This window comes from Cebus imitator, unplaced genomic scaffold (genome assembly GCF_001604975.1).
Source record: "Cebus imitator isolate Cc_AM_T3 unplaced genomic scaffold, Cebus_imitator-1.0 Scaffold306, whole genome shotgun sequence".
Lineage (NCBI taxonomy): Eukaryota > Metazoa > Chordata > Mammalia > Primates > Cebidae > Cebus > Cebus imitator.
In genome coordinates, this window is record NW_016107621.1 from 315,696 (window position 1) to 325,964 (window position 10,269).

At 58.0% G+C, this 10,269-nt stretch overlaps 1 protein-coding gene across 6 annotated transcripts in view; it reads right to left on the reverse strand.

Moving 5' to 3' along the window:
* Nucleotides 1–8,079, reverse strand: part of CIC (capicua transcriptional repressor) — a 28,752-nt gene extending 20,673 nt beyond the window's left edge. For 4 of the 6 annotated variants that reach the window (XM_017503073.2, XM_017503075.2, XM_017503076.2 and 1 more), the window contains exons 1-2: nt 7,162–7,290; nt 1,969–4,772 (exon numbers count right to left, since the gene is read on the reverse strand). In XM_017503073.2, coding sequence (XP_017358562.1) covers nt 1,969–4,762 — 2,794 coding nt within the window. In that variant the 5' untranslated portion in view covers nt 4,763–4,772; nt 7,162–7,290. Of the gene's footprint in view, nt 1–1,968; nt 4,773–5,195; nt 5,217–7,161; nt 7,291–7,948 lie in introns of those variants that run through there. The other 2 variants (XM_017503072.2, XM_037729405.1) reach the window with 2 other exon arrangements.
* Nucleotides 8,080–10,269: the final 2,190 nt, after the last annotated feature.

Below are 10,269 nucleotides of genomic sequence, written 5' to 3' on the forward strand. Positions count from 1 at the left end.
AAAAAAAAAAAAAAAAAAAAAAACAAAAACAAAAAAACAAATATCAGTTTTTGCCTTAAGGCCTTTGCACAAACTCTTTCCTCTGCCTGAAGGTCCTTCCTGCCTACCTTGCTGGGCTTACATCTGCACACCCTTCGGGTTTCAGTTCATAGGCACCTGGCCTTTCTTCCAAGAAGCATTCCCTGACTTCTCAGGCTGGACAGGCATCTTCTCTGGGCTCCCACAGCCTCCTGGACCTCATTCACACTATCCCTGACCACCCCAGACTGTTACTGTCAAGGGATGGGTCTGTCTATTCCAGAGGCTGTGAGCCCTGTGAAAGTAGGGCTGTGTCCTCAGCACCATCCAGCACAAGGCCAGGCACAGCACGGTGCCAGGCCCTGAATCAACATTAGATTAATAAACAAATAAGGCCGGGTGCAGTGGCTCACACCTATAATCCTAGCACTTTGGGAGGCCAAGACAGGAAGACTGCTTGAGCCCAGGAGCTGGAGACCAGCCTGGGCAATGTAGTAAGACCCCACCTCTATAAAAATAAATAAATACATAATACATAAGTAAATAAGAAAGAAATATTAGGAAGGAGCTTCTGACAGGTCTGTCACCCTCTGTGTGGTGCTACTACAAGACCCAGCCTGGACTGGGTTTCTAGCTGTCCAGCACCATCTCAGAAATGCCACCCTTCCACCCCCACTGTCAGCTCTCCAGCCACCCTGACCTTCCCTCTTCCCCTCCTAGGTTGTGCTCCTTCCGGCCTCAAAGCCGTCCCGTCGGCCTCCTCCCAGGAGACTCTTCTGCCCCACGGTTGCTGGTCCCTACTCATCCTTCAACTCCTAGCATACACGCCCTGTCCTCAGGGCAGCCAGGCTAGATTCACACCTGGAGGAATGCCCGGCACTCCCCTCCATGGCACTGATCATGCCTGTGATATTTACTGGACACAGTGATCAAGATGAGGGCTCCAGTCCTGGTCCTGCCACCTCCTGGGAAGGACCTGTGAAAGCCTCCGTCTCCCCATCTGTAATCCAGCACTATGGCCACGTGGGCCAGCCTGCCTGAGTTTGAGGGCTGCTCCAGGATTTACTAGCCATGTAACCCTGGGCAAGTTATGACTCTGGCCTTAGTTCCCTTTAAACAAGCATCATCATTGCCGGGCACGGTGGCTCAAGTCTATAATCCCAGCACTTTGGGAGGCCGAGGCGGGTGGATCACAAGGTCAAAATATCGAGACCATCCTGGTCAACATGGTGAAACCCCGTCTCTACTAAAAATACAAAACATTAGCTGGGCATGGTGGTGTGTGCCTGTAATCCCAGCTACTCAGGAGGCTGAGGCAGGAGAATTGCCTGAACCCAGGAGGCGGAGGCTGCGGTGAGCCGAGATCTCGCCATTGCACTCCAGCCTGGGTAACAAGAGCGAAACCCCATCTCAAAAAAAACAAAAAACAAAAACCAAAAAACAAGCATCATCATAGCACCTTCCTGTTAGGGTGGTTGCAAAGATAAAATGAGCTAAGATTTGAAAAGCGTTTAGATTGGGGGTACATGGTGAGTGCAATGTGAGGTGGATGTGAACATTTGGCAAGCTCACCTACATGCAGTGCTTACCATGGCGATGCCCTCGTCCAGTCCCCCAAGATGTGGAAGAGGTTGCCACAATTATCATTCTCCGTTATCCCATCAGCTCCAGGGAGACCTGCCTCAGTCTGCGCTCCATAAACGTCTGCTGACTGGTAGACCTCTCAAGACCACCTTCTCTGACAGGAGGCCTCTGCAAACGGTGCTTTGAGCCTTAAAGGTCCAATCTCTTTCCTGACATGTGAATTCCCACTGCAACATCTGTGCAGAGAGGAGGCTGGCCTCCCCTTGAAGCCCTCCCAAGGTGAGGAGCTCACCTCTCGAGAGCTCAGCTTGCAGGAGGCTCTATTTGAGGCGAGCCTTGCACAGCCCATCCACTGCTACCTCTTACCTGTTCCAGGCCGGCCCATGATGACTTCCTTCTTGGGGGCAGGGTGGCTGGTATAGCTGCTGGGCACCAAGACGGGCAACAGGGCAGCAGGTGAGGGGTGGAAGGCCACGGGTTGGAAGGGAGAAGAAGCCAGGCCAAAGGTGGGCATCGGCTGGGCCACAGCAGTCGGTGCAGCTGGAGGCACGGTGATGGGCACAGGGGCTGGCAGAGGTGGGGGCAGGCCAGGCTTCCCACTGGCCACCCCAGGGGGCACCAGGGTCTCCCGGCAGCCCCGCCCAGGTCCCCCAGCCCGCACATCACCAGCAGTGCCCACCTCCCCAGGGAATTTGGAGGGCAGTGGCACATCTGGGTTGCGGACAATGACAGGTGAGTCCCGCTGCACGGCAGGTACCCTGCGCACAGAGGGCCCTGGATCCGAGGTCAGGCCGGCAGGCGGGGGCAACAGCAGCAATGGTGAGGGCTGGCGGGAGCGAGAGAAGGGCACGGCAGGGGACACAGCCCGGAAGCCAGCCGGCGTGGAGGGTGTAGGCGTGTGAGACACCGAGTCCACACCAGAGTCTAAGCTGTCACTCTTGGGGAAGTCTGGGGCGGCTCCTCCACCCCCTGTGCCAGGGGCCCCCAAGGCCCCTGGGTGTGGCAACAGCTCTGTCTTCCGTCGCCCAGGGCTGATGGGCACGGTGAAGGTCAGGTTGGTCTGGAAGGTGGGTAGGATGCCAGAGGAGTGGCGCTCTCGGGGGGCAGGTGGCGGCGGGTGGGGGCCCAGGTCTGGTGGCGTCAGCACGCCTGCCTTAGGGGTGCTGGCGCTCAGGTGGCGACTGCGGACTGCAGTGCGCTGGATGACTGGCGAAGCGTTGATGGGGCTGAAGTTGGCGGGGCGGAAGCCAAAGAGTGGCGAGGGTGAGGGCGACGGGGCTGGCGAGAAGGGCGACTGAGTGGAGACGGGTGAGAAGGATGGGGTGCCTGAGCGCGAGCTGCCCAGTGACACTAGCATCACGGCTGCCTCACACTCGTCGAACTCAAAGCGTGACAAGTCAGCAGGGGCCACCAGGCGTGGTCGCGAGTCTCCACGAGCCGCCACACTGCTGGCCTCGCTGTCCCTCGATGTCTCATCACCCCAGTCAAACTCCGTGCTGCCCTCACGGGCTGCCACGGCCGCTGGCCGGCCCGCTCCCCCAGGCCCGCTGTCTGCCAGGCCCTCCATCTCTTTGGTTCGCATGGACAGGTGGCGTGAGCAGTAGCCTCGCCGCTGTGACTCCTTCATGCAACCATCTCTCGAGCACAGCCGGCGCCACTGCTTGCCATTGAACTTCTTTCGGATTCCGCTGGGTGTGCAGACCACATCGCCTTTCTTATACTTCTGTTGGGCAGCCGTCAGTGGCGTACGGGCCCGGGCTGCTGGCGCGGTCCCCTTCTCCAGGGAGGCCACACTGCTGCTGCGGCTGCCGCCCTGGCTCCCCTCCTGGCAGGGCGAGGGTTGCTCGCCAGGTCGGCCAGGGCCCACAAAGGCTGGAGACTTGGGTGGTGGCGACAGGAGCTGGGGTGGGGGCAGTGGGAGCAGGGCTGGGGTGCCCAGGGCTGGAGTGTGCTTCTCCTCGCCCTCCTCACAGTGAGTACCCAGGTTGCCACCAAAGCTGATCTTAGAGACTTCAGCATCCTCGGGCTGTTTGGGGTCCAGGGCGGCAGGGCAGGGTGGCAGGGTGGCCCTAGGCTCTGCCTGCTCTTCCTCGGGGCCTATGGGGGGTTTCCTCAGCAGGGCCTCAGGTTCCCAGGGGGGCCGAAGCAGGCGCAGGCTGGAGCGGGCCACCCACACGGCCTCCTCGGGCTCACGGTGCAGTGGCTGTGGGGGCTGTGGGAGGCTGCCTGGTGGGCCTGGCTGGGAGCTGGGGCTGGGGCTGAGACGGACCTTGTAGGCAGCTGGCTTGGTGGCCACCTCCACCACCACACCTTCCCGGTAGGCAGCCACGCCGGGCTCCACACAGGTACAGACAGCTGTGCCCACCACCAGGGCACCTGGTGGTGGTGTGGCATCCAAAACCACATCCACACCACTGCCTGGCACCCCCTCGTAGAACGTCAGGGCTCGGTCACCAGGGAACTGCACGCCCAGGTCCTGGCTTCGGCGCACCTGGCGCACCACAGCTGGCAGGAAGAGGCCATCACCACGCCGGGCCAGCACCCGCTGGGACCGCAGCTGCCGCAGGTCATAGCCACCACTGGTGCTACTGGGGGGCCAGGGGCCTGGACCACAAGCCTCAGCTGGCTCATCCTCCAGGTCTGCTGAGTGCTCACTGGCTGTGTCCGTGGAGGAGGAACGGGTGGAGGTGGGTGGCCGTGGAGGCACCCCCAGGCCACTGGCCTCCTCAGGGGTCCGCACCCGCTCTTCAGGGGCCCCAGCCACCCCACTACTGCCAGCTCCGTGCTCCTCCACATACTTCTTCTTGGGCGCTCGCGACTTGAACGTGGCTGTCTTGCGGCTGAGTGAGGGCTCCCAGCGGCCTGCCTCCCCATCCCCCTTGGAGTCCTCAGCTGGGCCTGGAGCCGGGTCGCCAGGGTGCAGTTCCAGTGGGGCACCTTCAGCCCCAGGGCCCTGCTCAGCCTCCTCCTCCTCCCCCTCCTCAGCCTCTTCAGTCCCGGGCTGTGGCTGTGGCTGCTGTGCCTCGTCGTCCTCCTCCTCTGGCTTGTCACCTTCCCCAGCCCCTCGCCGCCTCAGAGCCTTGGCCCTGGTGGCTGGAGGGGACTTGCTGCCGCTGCCAGCACCTGAGAGGCCAGTGCATGTCTTCTTCATTGGCTTCATTTCTGTCCACCTGCAGGGTGGGAGAGCGGACAGGGATTATGGGGAGAAACTCAGGACCCCCACAGACCCAGTGTACCCTAAGACTTCCCACTTGCTGAGTCTGCTGTCTCCATCCCACCATCCCCAAGGCCTCCTCTCTGGCCACCCTCAACTCATGTGATTCACAAGTCAGCACCAGGCACAGGCGAGCACCCGAGTCCCCTGAGTATACACACTCTAGCTCCTTGGGGAACCCTCACAGACACCTGCCGTCTCTGCAGAGGACACAGAGCACATGCTCCAAACATCCCAAGAGGACACCAGAAGCACTAACAGTTCACACCTGTGGAGTACTCCCTTCGTCCTGAACTCTGTGCTAAGCTTGCCTTTATTAACCTGTTTCATCCTCATAGCAGTCCTAAAAGCAGGTGCTACTATCGGCCTCATTTCACACCTGAGGAAACTGAGGCACAGAGAGATGAGGCAACTTGTCCAAGACCATCCAGGTGGGAACAGCAGGGCTAGGGTCTGAACCCAGGCTCGCTGGCTCCAGAGTCCGTGCTCCTGGCCATTTCAGTGTGCTACCTGTCACATGATCCAGAGGGCACATTTACTCACAGTCACCATGCAGAGGGTACATGCACTCAGACACACACACATGCACAAGCACCAAGTCACAGAAAGAGAGGTGATTGGGCTGTGATATGAGCCTCTCTCCACCCCCCCCAACCCTCCCTCCGCCCCTCTGGGCAGCCTGGCATGGCCAGGCATTGTGGGAAGAAGTGGGCAGCTGAGAGTCCCGAGGGACAGCTACCCACTCTGCTCTGCACCCCAGGGCTGCCAGGTACGGCCATCTCCCCAGATCCTGGCAGGGAGCAGGCAGGGGCATGTCTGGGGCAAGAGCTCATACCCAGCACTGCCACGGGGCCGTGCAGGAGCACACGCACGCGCACAAACACACACAAACACACACACGCACAGAGGCACGCACACGTCATCACACAGTGGGACACAGGGCTACACCCTAGGGTTTCTCTGTCCCACTGGAGCCTGCTCCTCCCCCCACAGCACCCAGCGTGATACCCGCAAACCCAACCCCTGCCTCTTCTGGCCTGCATGCATCCCTGCCCTGGCTGGGCTGGCTCTGGTAGGGTGGCTGAGTCGGCTAGCCCCCCACAGACCCCCAAATATGCCCTCCAACTCCAAGTGGGGATAAGTGGGATAAGGTCAAAGAAAGCAGGACAAGCCCAACAGGCCAACCTCACCCACTTCCTGAACAGTCATTACTGCCCGCCCCCTTTCGAGCTGCCCTGAGAAAAGAAAAGGGGAAAAAACTTTACTCTGAAGTGACTAAGAGAACCTGAGAGGCCAAAACGGAGGCCTCTAGGAGGGTTAAGGGGCCCAGGACCATAAGCCAAACACAATCAGAGGCACCCCGACTCAGTCTTCCGGCTACCAGGGGCCCCCTGACCTCGTGCTCTCCCGCTACAGGCTGCTCCTCCTGTGGACCCTGAAATCCCAAGCCTGCCCCTTTTTGGGCCCATCCTGGGGTCCTCACAGGCAGAGCCTGGAGGGCCTGGGGCTATGCCCAGAAGTTGGGCAGCCACCACCACCTACTCCCCACTGACCCACTGGGCCACCATCTTGGGGACTGAGATCTGGCCCCAGTTTTTCCCAAACACAAACCTTTGCATATCCCACCCAGGGCCTACAACTATACTGCCTGGGTCCCCTAGACCTTGCTGCCTAGCCCAGTCTCTCTTCACCTCAGAGCTGCTTTCTTTCCCCTGGGGCCTACTCTCTTCCTGTCCACCCTGTCTGAATAACTCCCACCCAAGCCCCCGGGGCCCTCACCTTCCTCAGATCTAAGTAGTAACTCCTGGAGCCCAGGCCAGCCCAGGCCCTGGCTCTTTGGGGTCTCATACCCTCTGCTCCCATTAGCCCTCCTGGCACCAGCTTCTCTGCCACTCTCTCTCCCATCCTGCCACCACCTCTACCTCTGCCTCACTGCTCGCATGCCCTAGGCCCCCTCCTGTCACCCCCTCCTTGTCACCCCCATTTATCTCTGTCACCTATTCCTCCCAGTCACTCTCCTGTCAGCCATCTCCGGACCTGTCACCTTCTCTCCCCATCACCTCTCCTTGTCACACTCTCCAACTCTGTCCCCTCCCTCTCCCTATCACCCTGATCTAGTCCTGTCACCCCTCCATTCCTGTTACCCTTCTTTGCCCACCACCCCCTCCCCCAGTTATCCCTTTTCTGTCAAACCCCCAGCACTTCCTCCACTCCCTCCTCCCTTCCCACCATTCCGCCCACCTCTTTCCCCCTGTACCCCCTCCCCGTCCCTGCCACCTGTCCCCTCTCGGCCCCCAGCCCCCCGGACCCCCGCTTCCTGTGTCAGCCCTGGCCCCGCCCCTCACCTTGGGCTCGGCGGGGTTTCGGGGCGGGGGGCCGTGGCCCCGGCTCGGTCCGGTCCGGTCCCTCCCCGCCCCCCCTCCGGCTCTCCCTCTCGATTCTCCCTTTTTTTTTTACTCCAACACACAAAATGGTGAATGGACCTGCAACAGCTGGAGCAGCCAGCCAATCAGCGGTCACAACCCCGCTGACCGGCGCCAGTCTAGACCAATAGATATACGCAGCCTGGTCGGCTCCGCCTCTCGACGACGAGCGACGCTCGAAGCGACCAATCGTGCCCATCCGGCAGCGCTAGGGGGCAGGGCCAAAGTCCAAGACCGGCCTCCCTCCGGGACCGACACCAACCTGAGCCTACGACCGCCTGATCTGCCTAGAGCCCTACCCTACAACAACTGAAGGACACAAGCCGTGCCCAATTGAAAGCCGTCTTAGTTCCGAATGACAAATACAGTACCCAGTCGCCATGCAGCCTAGGCCGGAACCCAGCCTCTGTGAGGGACAGTAGCCAATGAAATGAAAGGAGGCGGGGCTAACGGACAGCTTGTCCAATGAGCGGAGGTGGAAGGCGTGGCCCGAACGTTTGTTGACCGGCTAGTCGCAATTCCTGCTGGGAATCGTAGTCTTCTCACGTCTCCGGCCCATAGCCGACAGTGCAAGGTAGACTACAACTCCCATGTGACAGAGTGCCTGAAGCACCAAAGAACCCCGGCGAAAAGAAAAAGTCGAAAAGGGCAGTTCATCGTGAGTCTTACTGGACCCCAGGAGTATCTTAAACCCAGGGCCCCGACTCACCCGTATTACTGGCTCTGGCGTCGCCGATAGCTCCTCTCAGTGGCAGCGGTAGCGGCACGAGGGGGAGGTGCAAGGAGCAGCCAACCGCCACCCGCGAGCCCCGCAACCAATCAGCTGCGGCCGGGGCGGTGCAATGACCTCACCGGTTCTACTCTCTTACCCCTCCCCCACGTGGTTGTTGCTGCCGGTAGCCGGAGTAGGGAAGTTTGGGTTGGGGGAGGGGAACAGAACCAGTGATGTCACCTTTCCTCTTCTTGATTGGCTGTCGGGTGGCCGGGACTACGACCAATTGACGGTCTCGAAAAGTCTGGCGCGGCCCCGCGGAAAGCCCTGTTGCCACCGGGTGGGGAGAGAACGCGCGCTTGTGGGGTGTCGCGGGCTGCAGTATAGGCAACGCGCTGGGTCTGGGGCCCTGGGGGCCGGGGGACAGGTCACCTCCTCCAAGAGTTTGACATTTAGGACAGCAAAATTTGACAGCCCACTAGGCATTGGGGCAGGGGGCCGAGATGAGAAAATGCAACGCTTCTTGAGGTTTCGCACTGAATTCCGTGGAGAGCTACAGTTTGTGGGTGTACGCCCCTAACGGAGGGAGATTTTTAAAGATCCTGGGGGTAGAGGGGGGTCTCACACTGGACTGGAGGAGGACAGGGAGATGCCCCTGTTTGAGTAGGATGCCTGCTGCCCAGATACGGGTTTACAACCAGGTGTGAACCTGTCTGCAGTGCATCTATGCTCTCCACCTTGTTTTTGCCCTAGTCCAAGGCTACGGGGAAACCATATGGGTACGCTGGCTGCAGGGAGGGTTTCTTTTGCCTGTGACAGGTTCAAATTTCACACTGGATTCACACCATTTGTGAGGGAAGTGCATCCAGTCTATTGCAGGTTATACTGTCCACGAAACACACTACGTGTAAGAGAATGTGCTAGGACATAGAGCTAGTTCATAGCATAGAAGAAATATCAGTTGTCCAATGGGGTTCATGGAATATGAAGGATATTCAAATTATCTATGAGAAGATCTCACTGTTCACAAATTCTTTTGAGATTGGGAGAAATTCACTGTCCACAAGGAGTTCACATTCGGAAAGAAACTTATAACCTCACTGTTATTATTATTATTATTATTTTCGAGACGGAGTCTTGCTGTGTGGCCCAAGCTGGAGGTTGCAGTGAGCTGAGCGCGATCTCACTTGGCTTACTGCAATCTCCGCCTCCTGGGTTCAAGCGATTCTCCTGCCTCACCCTCCCTAGTAGCTGGGATTACAGGCATTTTTTGTATTTTTAGTAGAGACGGAGTTTCACCATTTTGGCTAGGCTGGTCTCGAACTCCTGATCTCATGATCCACCTGCCTCAGCCTCCCAAAGTGCTGGGATTACAGGCGTGAGCCACCGTGCCTGGTCCTGTTATATGATTTATACCATCTTAAACTCTCATACTACTAGTATTGCTATAATATAATTTTATTTATTTTTAGTTTGTTATTATTTTTCAGACAGGGTCTCACTCTGTTGCCCAGGCTGGACTGCAGTGGCTGGATCATAGCTCACTGCAACCTTGAACACCTGGGCTCAAACCATCCTCTGCCTCAGCCTTCTGAGGTGTTGGGACCACAGGCATGCACTCCTATGCCCTGCTAATTTTTTTTTTTTTTTTGTAGAGATGGGGTCTTACTATGTTGTCCAGACTGGTCTCCAACTTCTGGCCTCAAGCCGTCCTTCCATCTTGGCCTTCCGAAGTGCTGAGATTACAGGCATGAACCACTGTATCTAGCCTTTAATGTAATCCTAAAAGACAATTCATACTTTCATATTGGGTGGACCCGGAGTTGAGGGGAGTTTGACAAAGCAGTTTATATTGTGCGCATTGGGTAGCTGCTGAATGTGGGGGAAATTTACACTCAAGAGAGTGCACACTGCCTCTGTAGGTAGCCCCATGGGGGGTGGTTCATGCTATCACAAATAAGGTTCACAGCAGCCACAGAAAGTTCTCCATGCATGGAGGTGTGCCCTGCCTGTATTGACTGTCATGGATATGATGGAGATTACCCTGTCTGTGAAGAGGCTCCTACGGGGCAGGCGTTCACATTGCCCATGGGAGCTTACATTGTGTTTGGGGGAGATTTTCATTGATTAGGGTTGGGTGTCCTGTTCCGCAGTCAGTTTGCATCAGGTGTGAGGGAGAATTAGACTTTTAGCGGAGGGGTGTGTACTCTGCATAAGGGAATTCACTTGGCCTAGCGAGCCTGCTGCAGTGAAATGACGTCTCAACTATCAGTTCAGGATGTTCTCTGGCTGTGGTGAATTTATTTATTTATTTATTT